The sequence below is a fragment of the Podarcis vaucheri genome, assembly GCF_965113315.1.
Source record: "Podarcis vaucheri genome assembly, chromosome: 5".
Taxonomy (NCBI): domain Eukaryota; kingdom Metazoa; phylum Chordata; class Lepidosauria; order Squamata; family Lacertidae; genus Podarcis; species Podarcis vaucheri.
Window position 1 is genome coordinate 63,514,533 of NC_138763.1, and position 20,615 is coordinate 63,535,147.

The 20,615-nt window shown below is 42.0% G+C and overlaps 1 protein-coding gene across 4 annotated transcripts in view; it reads left to right on the forward strand.

The window, feature by feature from the left end:
- Positions 1-20,615, forward strand: part of INPP5A (inositol polyphosphate-5-phosphatase A) — a 235,039-nt gene that overhangs the window by 179,015 nt on the left and 35,409 nt on the right. For 2 of the 4 annotated variants that reach the window (XM_082225339.1, XM_082225340.1), the window contains exons 10-12: positions 8,511-8,606; positions 10,524-10,583; positions 11,885-11,959. In XM_082225339.1, coding sequence (XP_082081465.1) covers positions 8,511-8,606; positions 10,524-10,583; positions 11,885-11,959 — 231 coding nt within the window. The remainder of the gene's footprint in view (positions 1-8,510; positions 8,607-10,523; positions 10,584-11,884; positions 11,960-20,615) is intronic. The other 2 variants (XM_082225341.1, XM_082225342.1) reach the window with 1 other exon arrangement.

Genomic DNA, 20,615 nt, shown 5'->3' on the forward strand with positions numbered 1-20,615 from the left:
GCACCAGCCTGAAGATGACGAGTGAGACCTCGTCGAAACGTCGCACAGACACCCCCACTCTTACACGGGAAGACACCCGAAGACACCAAAACCTGCATTCCTGTACCCGTGAAAATCTACGAAAGCAAATATATATATATATATATATATATATATATATATATATATATATATGCTTTCGTAGATTTTCACGGGTACAGGAATGCAGGTTTTGGTGTCTTCGGGTGTCTTCCCGTGTAAGAGTCGGGGTGTCTGTGCGACGTTTCGACGAGGTCTCACTCGTCATCTTCAGGCTGGTGCTTTCGGCTTCTTGTTACTGGAACAGAGCAGAGTCTGGTGTTTGAGTTCCTATAAATACTGTTGAGGGGTGTGGTGTATAGCCTCCAACGTTCTGGGCAGAGAGGAAGTTCCTAGATTAGTGTGCCTTTTCTTCTTTTGTTCCTTAATTACTTGAGGGATATCTTGGGTGATTTCATGAGTGATATTCTGAATATCACTGGGTGGGTCATTAAGTGTAGATTAGTTGCTAAAGCTTTCGTGTCTTGACCTCTTGAGCTTGTGAAGAGTTTTTCTGAGAAGATGGCTGTGCTGCATTTAGTTGTGCTCTGGTATAGCTCGCCCCTATACACGAAGCCAAGCCAGAGCACAACTAAATGCAGCACAGCCATCTTCTCAGAAAAACTCTTCACAAGCTCAAGAGGTCAAGACACGAAAGCTTTAGCAACTAATCTACACTTAATGACCCACCCAGTGATATTCAGAATATCACTCATGAAATCACCCAAGATATCCCTCAAGTAATTAAGGAACAAAAGAAGAAAAGGCACACTAATCTAGGAACTTCCTCTCTGCCCAGAACGTTGGAGGCTATACACCACACCCCTCAACAGTATTTATAGGAACTCAAACACCAGACTCTGCTCTGTTCCAGTAACAAGAAGCCGAAAGCACCAGCCTGAAGATGACGAGTGAGACCTCGTCGAAACGTCGCACAGACACCCCGACTCTTACACGGGAAGACACCCGAAGACACCAAAACCTGCATATATATATATATATATATATAGTTTTTGTCTGCGTGGTTGTTTTTGTTGGTCTGGTGCTTTGAAGGAGAAGGAAAAAATTAAAGCCCATCTTAAAACCCATTACAGCATGCTTTCTTCTTCGGTGAAAGTAAGTGAAATAAAGAAGATGGCATTAGACCCCTTTGCTCCTCGCAGGGTGGGGTGGGGTGGGTGGGTGGAAGCTTTCTGTATGTTAAACAGTCTTGTGGACATCTGGCACGATTGGTTTTAATCTGCTAGCTAAAAAGTCAGGATTAAATCTTGCTTTACACCTCTTTGTACTGCAGTCAGTAAAGTGACAGAGCTGCTTCTGAAACAATGACACTACTTATTCCACCCAATATGCCATGTGGCAGAGAAACCCCCCCTTCCCCCCCTCCTAGTACCACTTCTCCGCAAAGACAATGAAGCATCTGGTGGGCTTTTCCTGTGTCCAAGATATATTTTTGTCAGTAATTTCACTCAGCCGGCCTGCTTAGTTCTCCCCTGGTGCTACTTTTTGAGACATGGTGTGCCAAGCCCAGTGGTAAGAGGTCAAGAGGCCAAAGTGATGAATTTTTATGTGCCTGTTCCTTGTGTTTCTGCTCAGTCACGATTCTTTGCGCGCTGCGCTGCTTCTGAAAGGGAGCCACTGTGGGCAATTTGTCCTCCTGGCCTGGAGAGAATGAAGGAAGCAGATGAGTTAAAATAGCATGTATGACTTCGAACAGAGGAGCACACAAAATGTGTTCCTGCAGTGGAACAGAGCATTTCTGTCACCACTGAATGTTGGGGGGGGGGGTTGCCCTGAGATTTGTGGCTTCTTGGAGTCTGATCAAGTGGCAAATGCATTTAGCATCTCTCGAAGATATAGAGGAAAGAATAGCACTTCACTAGCTGTTATTGTTAAAACATGGTGCAGGGAACACTCTGCAACCTGCTGGGGTCGATTTCTCTAAAGCTGTTTTAGCCTATTCGGTCTCCAGCTAGCAGTTGTCAATATTTTGTGTCTACTTCCTCCCCTTTCTTCCTTTCATCAGTGAAAGGTGCATTGTACCTCTCTCAAATGATGAGGGAGAAAGGTACATTGTCACTATCAAACTGTGAAAAGTTGTGTATTTTACTAAACCTTATCCTCCTGCGCACAGAGTTTCTGCTCTGTGTGTTTATCCCTTGCTTTTTGCACCTATCTGGTTGATCCTACAAAACAGGGGCTGCGGGATCTTTCAGAAGATATATAGGAACCTACTAAATTGTAGTCTGTTTTTTTGCATAATGTTGGGGATGGGTGGTAATTGCCCTGGGATAACTGAGGGCAGGAGGGTACATAGTATAACCATCAAAAATTCAAAAAATTGACAACTTTAATATTAAAATACAGTGGTGCCTTGGGTTAAGAACTTAATTCGTTCTGGAGGTCTGAAACTGTTCTTAACCTGAGGTACCACTTTAGCTAATGGGGTCTCCTGCTGCCGCCACGCCATTTCTGTTCTCATCCTGAAGTAAAGTTCTTAACCCGAGGTACTATTTCTGGGTTAGCGGAGTCTGTAACCTGAAGCGTCTGTAACCCAAGGTACCACTGTACTCCTTTCCTAACCACAAAGCATCTTCCTGCCTGAGGCGAAGGACAAGGTCCCCATCCCCTGGCCGCTTAGCATTCTACCTACAGGTAGATGTATCTTACTTCAGCACTGGTGATGGGACAGTGTCATCCGCCACACATGAGGACAGAAGCCTGGTTTAGAGGGCATGAGTTAGACCTCATGGCATAGACTGCTCTGTGCTCTCAATGCCTTGCCACCACCACATATTCACCAAGTTCCCTGGCTGCTTTCTTAAATAAATGCTTCCACATAGCAGTGCTAGCACATTCATGTTGGTTGGTTGGTTGGCATCCATCTGCCCCAGGAGACAACAGAGGAGTGCACCTTTGGGGGTTTTTAACATGTTTTTAAATTGATTTTGCAGAAACATTTTTTAAAAATAAAAAGAGAGGTATGAATGTGAAGATCTCACAGGTCATTGGCTAGATAGGCAGAAATGCTTTCATTAGCTGTGAGATTTGCAATACACGAACCACCACATGGGCTAAAGAACATGGAGAGAGAAAGAAGAGCAGTCTACAAGGGGAAATGCCAGTTTAATATATCCAGACATGGACATCCTTTTTTTGTGTTGTTTGCCAATCTTGACCAATAGGATTTTAAAACTTCAAGTACCCCCAGTTGTTGCTAACTGTAATAGTTGCAAGTAGTACTGCAGTATTAAACACCCAGTAAACTTTCTAATGCTTTAGAACCCATCTTTAATTCAAGGCCCAGGAGCTGGATCCGGCCCATTCGCCTTCTAAATCCAGCCCATGGATGGTCCAGGAATCAGCGTGTTTTTACATGAGTAGAATGTGTCCTTTTATTTAAAATGCATCTCTGGGTTATTTGTGGGGCATAGGATTTCATTCATTATTCCCCCCCCAAAAAAAAAATTATAGTCCAGCCCCTCGCAAGGTGTGAGGGACAGTGGACTGGCCCCCTGCTGAAAAAGTTTGCTGACCCCTGGTTCAGACAATTAACTTTATTTTTTTTGTAGGTAGATTTAAATATACATGAAAAAACATGGGCAAGCTGGGATGTATTCCTGGTGGAACAAAATATCGAAGATGGCGATGCTTTAAGTATGGAAACTGCAATTATATTTAAAATATGACTGCAGTTATATAGCGAGAAATAACGTAGTGCAACCAGGCATCCGCTCATGCAGTGAGGCATCTCCTTCCTCCTCCACACTCCCAAAATCTGTTTTGCAGGGGTTGGGGTACCTCCACAGCAGATTTGGGGGGCAAACAGGAGAGGAGAAACCAGAAGCCTTGTCACACAAATTGCCCGTTGGATATCATCTACAGAAGTAATGTACACAGTAGAAATAAGTAAAGTTAAGTAACATGTCCGCTGATTTTTATGGGTATATTCTGAGTATGACTTTGTTGGATATCCCCTGATAAAGTAAAAATACTACTATAATCTGTATTTATCATAAGTAAATAAGGCTTATTTAGAGACACAAAATAAAATGCCCTGTTTGAAAACTGTATTTATTTATTTAGTGCCAACAGAAAGAGTCAGTGCAATATTTGATTATTACACTCTTTGGCACAACTCTCTGAAGCATATTATAACTACCGAAGTAAAATAAAGCATATTCTTAATCCTTCTTTCCCTTTCCTAAATTGTCTCCCTTTGTTGAATTAAATACCAGCCCAGTTCACTCATAATGGTAAACCATAGTTAACCCAAGTCTGGAATTATAGGATGAAAGGCAATCTAAAAGTACTGTTAACAGACAAATAAATAGCTAATGGTTTACCATGAATGCGTCCATCCTCTCCTTGCTAGCGCAGAGAGAGGAAGAAACATGATCCCTGGCTTAGCAATTATGATCAGTAAGTGAAGAACAATTTACAGAGCAAAACAAACTACTGTCTATGTTTGGATGTAACACTAAGCCAGAGATCATGGTTTGTTTCAGCTGTGTAGAGAGCTGCCCTCTGGTACTCAGTAAAACACTACACACATTAATAGGGCTATATAAATAAATAAACCTCATTCTCCCTTTGACATCTCAGAGTGGCTTACATGGGCTCCCGGTGGTCCCTCTCTCTTTCTCAGGCACTGATGAAGCCTAAAGCTGGGCTCATGCTTTGTCTTTCTTTAAACAAACCACAAGCTGTGACCAAGGTTTGTTACATAAGAGCCTTAAGCCAAACCATGACTTCACTTCCAACAGCACGTAGAAATCAAAGAGATGCGAAGCAATCTTGGTTTTTACTCTGTTCCCCATCATGTTGTGTAGTTGCTTTTTAACTGTGATTTAAAGTGGCATTATTATTATTATTATTATTATTATTATTATTATTATTATTATTTATTCATTTCTATACTGCCCAAGTGGAAACAAATCCCAGAGATGTAAATGGAAGACACTATCAAATAGTGGATGCAATATACAGTGGTACCTCTGGTTAAGTACTTAATTCGTTCCAGAGGTCCATACTTAACCTGAAACTGTTCTTAACCTGAAGCACCACTTTAGCTAATGGGGCCTCCTGCTGCTGCCGTGCTGCCGGAGCACAATTTCTGTTCTCATCCTGAAGCAAAGTTCTTAACCTGAAGCAATATTTCTGGGTTAGCGGAGTCTGTAACCTGAAGCGTCTGTAACCCGAGGTACCACTGTACAGCAGTCCCAATTCAGACACTACCACACATCACCAACACCATGGGACTTCCATGCATTTTGAAATTTTTAGAAGATCTTGAGCTTGTGCCCCTCTTCAAATGATCTCCCTCTCCCGGCTCAGAGCCTAGTCTGCAGGTCCATTGTTAATATTTCATCGCAGGATATGATGTCATCATCCAGACCTGCCAGGTTGTTTGGACATGCCCAGACATTAGCGGAAGATTTTTGCTGTTGGCTTCAAATTGGAACCGTACCCATTACGATTAGGACCAAAAAAAGTAGTTCTAAACTTTTCAGCATCAGAACAATTCAAATTCACATTCCTATCGAAGAAAAAGTGTGCTATCACAGCAAATCTGTTTATTGCTGTGTTCTGTAACAATGCAAACTTTTCCCATGAGGATTGTACTTCTCTGTTCTGTGGCACCTTTCCTTATTTTTCCCATGCCGTATAAACCTCAGACATGGGACTCTTTATCCCCACTGCCGCCCCCCTGGAAGGCAGAAATGGCAATTTTCTATAGGAAAAAGCAATTGTCTGCAATTAAACAAGAAAGCCCTGGTATTTTATTCTGATTTCTTTGTCTCACTTCTTTCCCCCCAAAAAGTACCCTTCAAGAGACTGTAGAAGACTGAAAAGAGCAGTGTATTTTCGTAGCGTTTTACTTTCCCCCCTTCTTTTTAAATACCAACAACAACAAAAAAATCCCTTCATAAGGAAGCAGGCTTGCCTTTAAAAAAAACCCACCACGTTTCCGATAGTTTTCTGCTTGGGTGACTACGACTTTGTAGAAAGCGAAAGGAGGGTGGAGGGGGGGGAGGAATTCTCCAGATTGTATAAGAAATGAACCTTTGCCTAATCACTTGTTTGTGAATAAGGTAACTTTCTGAAAGCAACATGAGCTCTTTCTCACATTGGTCCTCAGGAGTCTCACATTTTTATATCATCATCATCATCACCACCACCACCATTATTCTTTTGGAGCAAGGCTGAAGTTGCGAGATATAAAGCAGTTCCTGGGGGCAGGGGGTGGGGAGGGGGGGAATGTTCCCAAGCAGATGCCTTTAAGAGACAGAAATCATGAATTTCTTGAATTGCGACCACTCTGGGGGTGGCTACAATGACTTTTCGGCAGTGACAGTAACTCTGCCTTGTCTCTGGGAGCCCTTCTTCGGCCCATTCACTGCAGAAAGCTGCTTAAATGCACTTAAGCGCATTAGCATTTGGATGCTCGGGGACCACATTGACCCTCATTTGGAAGGTTTAAATGAGTGAAAGATGGAGCGATTTGTTAGGGCTTTAGAAAACCAGCTTTGGAGAGCAGCGGGTTTTCCGCTTTGGTTTGTTCGGGTGCTTGTTCTAATCTGGTGTGCTGTTTAAAGGCGACCAGACTGATTTGTGACACATGAGTCCAAAGAGCTATTTTTTGGGGGGAGCTTGACCTGATTAGCTAATTTGTGCTTTGAATTTCAATGGTCGGCATCAGAAGTGGGGAGTGGGGGGGGGGTCGGCGGCTCACTTTTGGGAATGGCTTGGCGGGGGATTACCTCACTGGTAACTGCATACAGACACAGATGGCAAAATGTTAATTACTTGTCAAAAGAGACAAAATAGGGTATGAGGCAAATTGTGAGGGTGTGTGGAAAAAGTGATTAGCTGGGGGTTAAAGAGGAGAAAATAAAAAGCAATGGCTGCCTCCATTGGCTTGGTGTTCCCTACCTTACCTTACCTTTCCCTTCTCTGCCTGTGTTCCCCATAACACAATCTCATTAACTGAGAAACCTTTGGAGCGTTTTTTCAAACAGCTGACCTACATTAAAATAGGCAGGACATCGTTCTTCTGAGACATGACTGTTTTAAAATCTAGCCTGTGCAGGTTCCTATTGGTTACTCCAGTGTAACGGCATAGTACTTTCTAGGTGGCAGAACTCAGAATATGAAAGCAAGTAGAAGTTCCAGCAGATTGCTTTGTTGTACCTAGGTGGAACCAAAGGAAAAAGAGAGTTAGCTTTCAAATTCATACCGCCAAGAAAAAAAAGTGTATTTCTTTTATACTGCACTTGGAAAGCTGAAATGGTTTTTGTTTTTAAGATCCCAAATTCATGGAGTTTGTTGCGATAAAAGAGTAAAGGAGGCAGATCTGTTGCTGCTTCCTTCCCTGTCTTGGATTCCAAAGACATCAGTAGGGCTAGTCACCATAATAATAATAAAAAACCCACAGGGTTTTCTATTTTGGTTTGCGGGGAAATCATGTCTCAGTGGTAGAACACATCTTTTTTCATGAAGGTTCAGTTTCTACCATCTCCAGATAAAATTGTCAGGTTAAAGGAAGGACCTCTCCTTGAGACCCTAGAGAAGACAATTTATAGACAATTAGTTGGACCTGGTAGAAAGCGAGTTCCCCTGTTCCTCTTAGGATGGTTGTGGGTCAGGGGATACCCAGAGCACTTATTATCAGGACAGTGATTCTCAACCCATGTCACCCTGAGCCTCCTCAAGTTTTAAAGACGCTTAAGGAACTCCCAACTCAAAAGCCAAGTGGCATCTGAGGGCAGCTGCTGATGTTAACATAGAAGCACTGGGCAGAAGATGCTTTCTGCACTCAAAATGTAACATCCTAAACAGGGATTCATGCATTTTCCTTTGTGGGCTTTTGCAGGAATTGTACCCTTCCCTGAAACCCATCCATCCTTCTTTAGGAGAGCAGTCCAGCTTCCCATTTTGGTACTTTCTATCCTACGAATCTAGTTGTCCTTCCAAACTGCCTTTTCAGAATCAAAGCAAAGGATTGGTGAAATTTCTCACATAGGTGGGGAATAAATATGCTAGTATAAAAGATTATGAAGTTCTCCTAACTAAGGGGAACAATTAAAGTCTGTGGGGTTGTATTCAGAAACTGCATTATCCTATCTATAAATTGTCTTCTTGAATTTTACAAATGATCATCCGATTTTTTGTGGGAGCAAAGGAGCAGTAAAGAAGGTTACTCCTTATTTTTTTTGACTGAGTTGAAATTGGGACACTGGTGGGAGCCAACAGTAGTCATATTCAGAACAGACACATTGCAATAAATGGACCTACTCAGATTAAAGCTGCCTGTTACTCTGTAGCTTCAACTAACATTTTGCAAAGGAGGTGGAATTCTTCTGTGACGTGTTGTATTAAAAATGTTTTTAACAAACAAATCTTTGTTTCTTTTCTCTCTCTCTCTCTTTGTGTATGCTTCCCTTTAACAGACACTTTGTGCAAAGGCTACAATGCAGACTGTCCGGGCTGCCGACACTAATGAAGTAGTCAAGCTTATATTCCGTGAATCCGATAATGACCGAAAGGTAGGTAACAAAATGCAGTCCTTGACACTGAAAAGAGCACAGATGTAACTGAACGTCCTCCACCCGGTCTACATTCTAGATTCCAAGGAACAAAAAACACTTGCTGACTTTAGTGGAATAAATAAGCCCGTTTAGTTACAAAAACATTTGTCTAATTTTGAATTCTGGGCAATAGAGGAGCCACATTATTCAGTGACTGGGCTTCCCTCAATAGTCTGGGTTCTCAGCCTCAAATTATTGATATTTGTTGAATCCCAATAAAACCCAAGGAGTCAAGATTCCTTACTTTAAAACAACACTTGACAATTTTCTGCGACAGAGCACACGACTTCTGTACTTCTAAGCCTAATATGTCAAGAGCAGAATATACGGGGTTGTATCCAGTGCCGCTATTGTGTTCACACAACTGACCTGCTTGCGCAATGGAACTTCTGCCCACTTTGGGAACCACTGGATTAGAGTATTGAATCCTGAGATTCTAGGATTCAAAGGCCCACTCAGCATGAAGCCCTCCGGGTGTCATTTGGCCAGTCTCTGACTCTTAGCCAAACCTACCTCACAGAGTTGTTGTGAGGGAAAATTGGAAGGCGGAAGAAGAACCATGTACACCACCTTGAGTTCCTGGGAGGAAAATGTGGAAGATAAATGTAATCATAGTACTAGTGGGGCAGTTTTAGATTTTTGTACCAGCATCCCACCCACCTATGGACATTCTGCTTGTGCATGGCCACTTTTACGTGGGACGCCACAAGATAAACAAATCAATTGAAACAGTGCGCCTTCCCCCATTCAGGGCCACTGCCTGGAAGTCACTCTCAGCCTCATAATAATAATAATAATAATAATAATAATAATAATAATAATAATATATTTATTGTCATTGCCCCCTCTCGGGGACAACGAAATTACTTGGCTGCTCCATCCACCCAGGTAGGGCATTCCACACAAAATCAAAACAACTATAAAAACACTAATTAAAACAATACAGTATAAAACAGCAAGGAAGATTAGATGACTTTCAAAGTCCAGGCTTCCCATTCAGGGCCGAGATTGCTCTGGGGAAGAAGCTGTTCTTAAGACGGCTCGTTCTTGTCTTCATCGTCCTGTATCTCCGTCCCGACGGCAAGAGCTTGAAGAGACAGTGACCAGGATGCGATGGATCTTTTACTATGTCCAGTGCCTTCCTATGGCACCTTGTGGCATAAATCTGCTCTAAGGTGGAGAGTGGGCAGCCAACAATGCTCTCTGCTGCCTTAACAACCCTGCACAACCCCATCCTGTCCCGGGTAGTACAGCTTCCGTACCACACACATAAGCCATAAGTGAGCATGCTCTCAATGGCACAGTGATAGAAGGCAAGCAGCAGTTTCTGCGGAAGATGGTTTTTCCTTAGAATTCTCAAAAAGTACAGTCTCTGCTGCGCCTTCTTCACAAGCCCCCTTGTGTTGACACTCCAGGACAGATCCTCTTGTAATTCAATGCCCAAAAATCTGAACGTTGTTACCCTCTCCACACAGACCCCATCAATCAAAAGTGGCTGGACATTGCTCTTCTGTCTTGTTCACTGCAGTGGGAGGGCAGTGGCCCCGAGTGAGGGAAGGCTTGGGACAGGCCTAAAAACATCTCAGCAACCCTGAGTGGCTTCCAGGCAGCAGCCCTGGTGGCACACGAGTCTCTCTTTCTCCTCCCTGCATACACCCTATTAAAGTGTGGTGCTCCCCACTTTACGCAGTTTCAGTGATGCGTGCAGGGGCCTGAAACGTAACCCCCACATAAGCGAGGGACGCCTGTACTGTCTCCACCCCCCACCCCACCCCATTTGCTGTTTTTTACATGGGTTTTATATTGATTTATTCTGCTTGTTCTGGCATTTAAGTTGACCTTCTGCTTATTTTTGGTGTTGTTGGTTGATTTTAGGTAGTATCCAATGGTGTCCCTCACCCTGAAGGAAGGCTTTTTGATCCAGTGGAGGCTTCTGTAAGTGGAATGGGGGCACCCCACCCCTACCCCGCAGCTCCACCACATGGGGGGGGGCACATGAGAGCAGGCATTGGGTGGAGGCCACAGGGGGGAGGGAAATCAGCTCACTTAACAAATAACTGTAGCCCCCAGAAGATCAAAGAGCCTTCCATCAGCATGGGGGAAACCCACTTGTATCTTTGAAGTTGCAATATATATATTTAGAGAGAGAGAGAGAGAGAGAGAGAGAGAGAGAGAGAGAGAGAAAGCTGCCCAGACTTTGTCGGTGGCTGGTTTAGAACTTGTAATTAATATCTAACTGACTAACCAACCAACCAACCAACCGGCACCCATCTAAGAACTACTTCTCACATTCATTTCTCCCAGTGCAAGTATACTGGCATATATGAAAATATTTGTAATCCTTCTCCTAGGGATGTCCCAAGAATATCGGCTTCCTGCATCCAATTTCTGACTAGCAAGTTTATGGAGGGAAGTTGATATTTGCATAACACCTCCTATAGTGTTGGGTTTTGGGAGGGGAGGGGAAGCATAATGTGAGAAGGGCCCTATGTATCCTAAAATTATGTTGACCCTCCCCTTATTAAGAAATAATAGTAATAATTTTATTAATTATACTCCACCCATCTGGCTAGGTTTCCCCAGCCATTCGAGGCGGCTTACAGAACATATAAAAACATAGTAAATTGCCAAACATTAAAAAACGTCCTGATACAGGGCTGCCTTCTGATGTCTTTATCTCCTTGACTTCCAAAGGGGAGGTGTTCCACAGGGAGGGTGCCACTACTGAGAAGGCCCTCTGCCTGGTTCCCTGTAACTTCGTGTCTTGCAGTGAGGGAACCACCAGAAGGCCCTTGGTCCTAGACCTCAGTGTTCGGGCTGAGCAATGGGGGTGGAGACACTCCTTCAGGTATACTGGGCTGAGGCCGTTTAAAGGTCAGCACCAATACTTTTAATTGTGCTCAGAAATGTATTGGTAGCCAGTGAAGATCCTTTAGGACCAGTGTTTTATGGTCCCAGTGGCTGCTCCCAGTCACCAGTCTAGCTGCCACATTCTGGATTAGTCCTGGTTTCTGAACTACATTGTTCTTAAGGCTTTGTATGTTTGCTTTGGTGGGGGGGGGGTTGTTGTTGTTTTGTTTGTTTGTTTTGCTTCAAAAAGTCAGAAGGAGTCTTGATTTAATGGTGAAGAAAACAGGGATTGAGAAACACAATTTGGGAGAATGCCCTTGTTAATGACCATGTGAAACTATCATTTTTAAAATACTTTACAAGCTCTCTTTCTTCTTCTTTTGCAGGTTATGCTACAATTAGAAAAGAAACTCTTTGACTATTTTAATCAAGATGTTTTTAGAGATAACAATGGCACTGCGGTGAGTTTCCAGCTGTACAATTGCATTTTATAAATTAACGCTCCGCTCTTGAACCCTGGATGCTCCAAGGACTATGTCTATGCATAGCGTGGAAAACATTAATGTCTCTGACATGAGTTTATTTTATTTCTTGGTTTTTTATTTTTACATTTCTAGGAAATAAGCGCACAACCTTTTAAAATTCATTTCAAAGACAAGCAAGCTAAACAGTTTCAAATGAGTAAAATTACATGAGCAAAACCACCACACTTTCCCAAGTTCACATGGGAAACTTGAGTTCTGATTACTCCCCCCCCTCCCCCGAATTATGGGTTTCCTTATGTTTTAAACTTGGGTACAAGCAAAAAATCACAACTTACCTTGTCATGTTTGTAGAGTTTGTGTTCCTAAGGTTCTACGTTTTCTCCCCTAAAATGCTGGATCTTCTTTCAGATTGCCGCTGAGTATTTCAAAGCAAGTTGCCAAATTTTAAGCACCTTTTCTTTTTAGATTTGACAAAAGACCCGTGTATTTTGTAAATAATAATAATAATAATAATAATAATAATAATAATAATAATAATAATTTATTATTTATACCCCGCCCATCTGGCTGGGTTTCCCCAGCCACTCTGGGCGGCTTCCAAAAGAGTATTAAAATACTGTGATACATCAAACATTAAAAACATAAGTTACTTGTTCCAGGAACAGCTGATGTGGTGATGGGGGGTGCTGCAGAGGCAATCCAAGACTCCTGCTGGTGCACTCGTGCAACCCCCACCTCACTGCCACCCTTGCCCACCCCCTGTCCAGGTAAGCCTCTGTTTCTCAAACTTTAAGCCTCCAGCTGGACTACAACTCCCATCATCCCTGACCTCCGGTCCTGCTAGCTAGGGATAATGGGAGTTGTAGTCCAACCGCAGCTGGGGACCCAAATTTGAGAAACACTGTGGTAAGCAGTAGCCTTGCCAGTGTTAGGAAGCCAGCTCTGTGGCACCACCCTGGCTGCTCTTGCTGTACATTTGTTCTCTGAGATAGTTTGAATGTGTTACTGAATCCTAGGCTAGCACCAGAAAGGGCAACCTCTGACATAGCTATGTGGGGGAGCATGGAAGCTTTTGCTTCACTTTTCAATCAATCACAATCCCAACCCAACAAATTCTGGTTAGTTTTCACTGTGGTTTGTTGAAACAAGACCATTTTCAACCATGGTTTATGAAGCTGTGGCAACAAACCACAGTTGAAAATTAATCACAGTTTAGGGTTTAGGAAATAAGTCCCATTGAGTTCAGTAGGACTTAACTCCCTGTTCAGTGGGTATGGGGCTGGAGATTTCACTTGATTATGCTCAAGGTTAAAGCTTTGAATTCCTTTGAGATTACTAGGACTCAAATATATATTGGCCTTTTTGAAGGAAAATTCATGATGCAACAAATGGTTAAAATATTTAATTCTGTTCTGCACATCCACCTCTCTTCCCCTATTCTTCCTAATGTCTCAACAAATGAAACCGATTTGTAAAAAAAAAGAAGTTACATGGGGGGGAAACGAGAGAGAGACATTGCACATACCTTTGTAAATCAAGAAAATCTTTAATAAAAATAGATTTTTTAAAAAATCTGTTCTACACACAAACAGACAGGCTCATCAAACCTCATATATGTTTACTATCTTCATTTTGTCTCTCATTTGACATTGTGTTAAGGGTAGCATGAAGCAGAATGTTTTCATTAGTGTAACAGAATCATAGCCTGTTCCTACTATTATTATCAGAAACCATAGGAGAATCAAAGAACAGTGACCCCTTGAAAAGGTTTTTCACATTTGCAGATCTTTCTTGTTGCGTTTGTGGCCCCCAACACCAGCGGGTGTAAATTAACAATGCTTATTGTAAGCCACAAACCTCAATAGTATTGATGTTTGCAGCAGTAAATCTGACTAATAAGGAGATCTACTGCACAAACTAATTTCTTGGAATATCAGGTACTGCTAAGGATGTTCATTTATTTCATTTTTTTATCAATATGAAGACAGGGATACCTTTCACCACATAGGAATGCAACCCTCCTTGTCAATTCCCATTTCTTTATACAGTGGTACCTTGGTTTTCGAACAGACTGTGTTCTGGGAGTCCATTCGACTCCCAGAACTGTTCAAAAATCAAAGCGTAGCTTCCAATTGGTTGCAGGAGCGTCCTGCAGCCAATCGCAAGCCGCACTGGACATCCAGCTTCCGAAAATCATTCAAAAACCAGAACATGCACTTCTGGGTTTCGATTGTTTGGGAGCCAAGACGTTCGGCTTCCAAGGTACGACTGTACAGTAATATCATGCCAAAGGATTTCTGTTATCTTTGCCTATATTAATACATATGCAATTCCTATCTTGTTCTTATACTGATTGAATCAGGGCTGCTTCACTCTTCAAGCATGAATGACTATTGTACGAATCATCACATTTTGGAGCTGTTTGGAGCTTTGTTGGTGCTGTGGTTCAGTCCAGCATTGGTTTTGAAGGTAGTGAAAGTGTAGATTCACTGGGGTAACTACACAGCAATTGGGAGGAGGGGTTCCCAAATCAGAAGGTGGTTCTTCAAAGCAGATTGAGCCCCATCAACACTTTATATATCTAGAAATAGTGCAGTAGCTCCTTGCATTGCTCCTCTGAAATTGCTCCAGCTGGAATTTACCTGAGCTTCTTAGAATACCGTACAGGATGCATATATGTTGTTCAATATATGTGTATTCCATGTGATGGCATACATCAGCTTTCATCATCTGTTTTGAACTACAGTTCCCATCATCCCTGACCAGCTGGAGCTGATGGGAGCTGTAGACCAAAACTCCTGAAGGGCATCAGACTGGGGAAGACCGGTGTATGCTGTGGGTACCATATATCTCTGAAGGGAAACTTCTTGGCTAGTCCAGTTTCCTCCTCCAATCCATTTTAGAAAAGCCTGGCTCCATAGGCCTTTTGAGCTGTTTATTGTTTTGGGGCGTATTGAATCCCATTCCTCACCGCTGCACACTTGATGGTTTATAGACTTATTCCAGAATGATGCAGATGATCCATGAGATGTTTGACTTCATCTCCCATCACCCCAGCCAGCTTGGCCAATTGACAGGGGTGATAGGAACTGCAGTCCAGCAACATCTGGAGGGCCACAGGCTCGTCACCCTTGATGTACAGGAAATATTGATAGGAATAGCAATCCAATGTGCTGCGCCTTTGGCCTTTTACCCCACCTGTTCAGACATGTGCACATCTGTCACTGAAGGATGATAGGCAAGCAGAGAGCTGAAGCAACATACTAGCCTCTGAACTGCCCTCTGCCATGGAGCTCTTAACATTCTACCTATTTAGAAGTCGACAGTCGTATCTGGAGATGAGGAACCTGCTAGCGTGATCTCTCCATTATGGGTGAGGAGATACATAAGGGCACAGTCCTAGGACAGTGGACTGTGAGTGCCGAGGGACTCATAGGCCTTGAGTTTATAGTCCCTGCTAAATATATGAGTATATAAAAAGTAATGGGCATTGGCCGTTTGCTTATACAGTTAATTCCCTCTGCATGGAAGGTATGGGGAATTCATGGGCATTATGTAAAAGCTATACTTCAGCGCATGATTTTTAACATAGTGCTATCTCACTAGAAATACTAGCAGCCATAAATAAACAATGAAAAAACCCCAGCTTTCCTCTTTTGATGTATCATATGTGTGTTTCAGTTTATTTTTTAAAGCAACTCGAAAGATTATAATTCTATTTGTGCAGTATTTCAGTACCATTTTTTTAAAAAAGAAAAGGGGGTGGATGGTGCTAAAGATGATCATTCCTGTTTATGGCAGTTCTTGGCATTCCCGCAGCATTCTGAGCCTCGGCTGGGTTAATTTCCCATGCATGCCTCTTCTCACGTTTGCTTGCAAAGACACAGGCAGGCCACTTTAGAACATTATATTTCAAAATCTGTTGCCGTTTCATTTACGCACCGGGAAGCAGGAAATCTTCCAGATCAAGAATGGAAGAAAAAGATAAATGATATAATGAGCCATTGGAGATAATCTAATCTTCATGGTCTAGTTAAACACGCAGCACCATGATCACTAAAAACAAACTACCTATCTAAAAGGATAAATGTCCCTGGGCCAAATTCAACCCAAAAAATCCATCGCATCCTTCATCACCCACCAGCCTTGTACCAGCCTGACAGAAATTTAATTCAAGCTGGCTCCTGAAAATAATTATTGTATTTTAAGAGTAGTAATCATTGGTCGGGACATGATTGAATGTGTCCATGCCTATTGACTTTTTCTATGATTTATAGCTTTGTTTAGTCGATATTCCCATCGAAATTGTATAATTAATTATAAGTGGGGCTGTCAGGTTTGCAGGATGGAGTGCCCTGATGAGTATTTGGGAAGATTAAATTTTCCTTAGCTATACCAACGCAAGGCTTGGGAATTTTCACAGCAATATGGCTGTTGGATAGAGATGTTTTCTTATGTGTATAGCAACTGCTTGAGCTCAAGATCCATTGATTTTCTTCAGAGCCACCTTTTTTTTTATCAGTGTGGTGTCTCTTCAGCAACAGTGGAATTTGTGCAGATGTGACAACACCTGACAAATATTTATTATCAACAGGCTACTTTATCATTGTCCATACACTGTTATCTCTTCTTTTTTTACATCGTAATCCAGAAGAAAAATTATTTTAAAAGGTGTAGAAATGGCTAGCACGCTTGTGAAAAATCTGAAATACATGCAAATAACTAGTTCAACAGAAATACTGTACGATTTCTATTCAGAGCTGCATTTTCCTTAGAGCTGATCTTGTATTTTTCTTTTTCTTTTTTCTTCTCATGACAATAATGTGCTGCTGTTCACCAGCCTTTTAAGCCTATGGGGCTATTTGGATTTTTAATCAGATGCCATTTTGCTAGCACCATAGCCCGAATGCACTAACTTGGAAATTACTTTCATAGGTTTAGAAACTGGACTTTGTATAGATGAGACAACAACTGACAAATAATTCATTATCAGCAGGCTACCTTATCATTGCCCATACACTATTATCTCTTCTTTTTTTAACATCACATTCCAGAAGAAAAAATATTTTAAAAGAAATACTCTCTCAGAAACCAGTGGTGGGTGTCACCCTTTTCCAAAGCTTAATTCTTACGTGGGAGAAAAAGGTAACCCCCCTTAGCAGCTCTTGGGCAAGGTGGCAGTGAATGGGGAGGTCTTAGAGCCTTTTTAGGCAGCAGAGGATTACCTCAAAGGCACCATTGTGCTCATGGGCACCACATTGGAAAGTTCTGCTATATACACTTGCATAAGGATAAGTCTTGTTGAACTGAGTCGGACCTACTTCTGAGTAGACATGCATAGGATTACAATGTAAGACAAAAAGAAAAATACTTAGGGCCTCAGTACATTAGGAAGAACTTCCTGACAGAGCTGTTCGACAGTGGAATTTGCTGCCAAGGAGTGTGGTGGAGTCTCCTACTTTGGAGGTCTTTAAGCAGAGGCTTGACAACCATATGTCAGGAGTGCTCTGATGGTGTTTCCTGCTTGGCAGGGGGTTGGACTCGATGGCCCTTGTGGTCTATTCCAACTCTATGATTCTATGATTCTATTCTATGATTCAGTAATTTAACAGTGCAGTCTTCTTGACTATACTTAGCGAAAGTAAGTCCTGCTTAATTCAGTGGGGTTTACTCCAAAGTAAGCAGGGTTAGGATTGCAGCCTCATACAAGTTCCCCATGAAAACAAGCATTAAAACTGTGTTTGGAGTTAAATCGCTGGCTAACTGGTGAAATTTGTTGCCCCTCCAGAGTAATTCTACATTGTATATAGCTTGTGTAAGCAAAAGAAACTGGGAAGAAATAGACATAAACTGAGGCAAATTTATCCTTGGATTGTTATAGTATACGAGTTTCTAACGCCCCTCTACAAAGAACACAGCTGAGATACATAGGTTTAGAAACTGCTCCTTTTAATTCTAAATTACAGCTTTATATATGCTATGACTGGGAACTGCACCCACCATGGGAAGCAGGAAGTAGGTTATGTATCTAGGCTGCACTCCAGAGAGTTTGCTAGAACTGGAAAAGAGCAGAGTTTGATGCTTGTGGTCTTCAGAAGGATGTAACACCTGCATGCATCCATTTTCCTCCAATGCAGATTGCACCAGGGCCTGATTCCCACTAGCGTATCCACACCTTTGAGATGATACAGGGAAATATTCTGCAGTTGTGGTCTGTGGTAGCCCTTTCACACATATAAGGCATCACCTTAAGTCAGAGTTACTGAGTAGTGATCCAAACATGCACCTCAGTTTCCTGAGCCCTCAGCTGCTGATAACCTTAAGATTAGGGGTGACTGCAGAATCCAATTCCAGCCCAGTTTTTGAAATTCTACTGTGTCTGATCATTCTTATCAGCACAGAACTCAAACTATACAAATCTGTTATTGAGATACAGTTCCAGAGCTTTGCAAGCTAGGTGAGAAGAGATTTGTGCTCCTCCTTCTATCTGTTTGTAGTAAAAAACAAAACAACTGCCAAGTAAATGGTTCTTGCTTTTGTAGTTGTTGTTTTTTTAAAAAAGTTGTTTTTTAAATGAACTTTACCGCTGCCACAACACACTCACGCACACAAACCAATTTTTCTTTTATGGTTTTTGTCTGTGGAACTGCGCATTAGGGCAATTGTGCAGCATTTTAATGAAATTGGACATGCCCACATGTGCAAAATGCATTCCAAAGTCCTGCTGAAATTCAACCAGGGTGTAACCAAAGATATGTTAGAATCTTGGAACAATTACAAAGCAGAACTGAAAGGAACCAATCATGACTCATCCAGATTTAAGATTAAGCTTCAAAATATGAGTCAAGTGGTATTTTACTGGGCATGACATGATTCACATCTTTAGCCCAGGAAAAATAAGCAAATGAAGAAGTACAGTGCATTCTGCAACTGACATTCATTTAGAACACAGGGCATGGATTTACAACAGGGGTGAGGAACCTCCAGCTTGTAAGAGTAATCTGCCTTGTCAGGCTTCCCCATTTAGAACGGTAGGCCAAGTTTTGAGCAAGCCATACCTATGTGTCCTACATTTGGCATCAAGCACCAGGCAGTTAAAGACAGCCCTTCGTCAAAAGGGGCTTTGCAGGCACCGCCACTTGACAGTGCCTGCAAAGCCCCGTTGCTCTGTGGCTCCCAAGCACCTAACAACCAACTGAGAAGGCACCGCACAAGGGACTTTTATTCCTCCTTCCAGTAGTTTCATCACCCTCTCTAGTAGCCTGAGAGAATGCAGCCATGGCTTATTCCTGATATTAAATTCCCCTTATTTCCTATCTGAAAGTATGTCTGACGGTTTGACTGACTTTCTCATATGGGCCCATAATCCTTTCTAATCTTTGGCTTTAACTGTTGACCATATCTGGAACATGGTGTTTGATCTGCTTGCCGATCATTCAAGAGAAGAGTATGCTTCTGATCACTGAGCATTGTTCTCGTCATTAGTTTTCTTAGCATTTGCTGTATCTACGCCTCTGTCTCCTGATTCATGTGGTACACCTATCAGTTCCGATTGCCCTCAGTTTAGAGTGTGCCTCTTTGAAATTTGCTTGGAAAAATATTGTCTGTTGGCACCAAAGAAGATGCAGGAGTCATAAAAATAAAGAGAATTGAACCCCCCCCCCTGGGGTTGCTGTGGTGTCACAGGATGACCTGAGAGAAAAGTTCAGACAGAAAGGATTGGAAAGGTGAAGCTAGAAGGGCTGAATTTCCTACTTTGAAGGCATTTATAATTCTTGCTGGCTTCTTGGTAAAAACTGAGCTGAGTTCATTTTTTGCGAGCCAGTCAGTATACTTGTATGTTGCTGGTTGGATGAGATAACATTATTATATGTGGAGGGCTGAATTTAGAATAAACTTGCATTCATATATTTACAAGCTTCCCACTTTAGTTGGCTCAATCCCAAACAAAAGACTGGATTCATATATATCATCGTGACATTTTCTAGCGGATCCAAAATATTTTGATACATTTCATAAAAGAGATTTTCCCCTGAAGCATATATTCTGGTTAACAGCTGGACTTCATTAAAGGGAACACGTCCAATTGCCCTTTGATTATGGAACTTTGTTTAATAAATTCATATAGAGAAGAAAAGTTATCTATAATAAGGTGCAATGCACTTCTGTTTACAAAGTGTGTATATATGTCTTTCCACAATTTAAAATAATTTGGTATTCAGCTTTTCTTTCTTTTTAAAGAGAATCTAGCAAAAAAAAATTAAACAGGTGGCAGAAATCTGATTTTTGTAAAAAAATGCTTCAAAGTAAATCCTAAAAAGAACAGATGAGAGAGGAGATAAGATAGAGGTTTCCAATCAGCAAAAGACCTTTTACGAAGCTTTGATAAGCGTGTGTGTGAATGGGTGCACATGAAGGTTAAGGAAATGGCATCACTGAAAATGTATTAATCAATAGACAAGATATAGCACAATGCACTCTTCCCAATGGCCTTGGCTCTGACCCTTTTAAAGATAATGGGAATACTGCCCACTAAGAACTAGATTAGGGCGATCAAACGCATTTCATCAGGGTTTGACTTGAACCCTGATCCCAGAGGTGAAAAGGCAGAGGTTTATCCACTACGCCATCC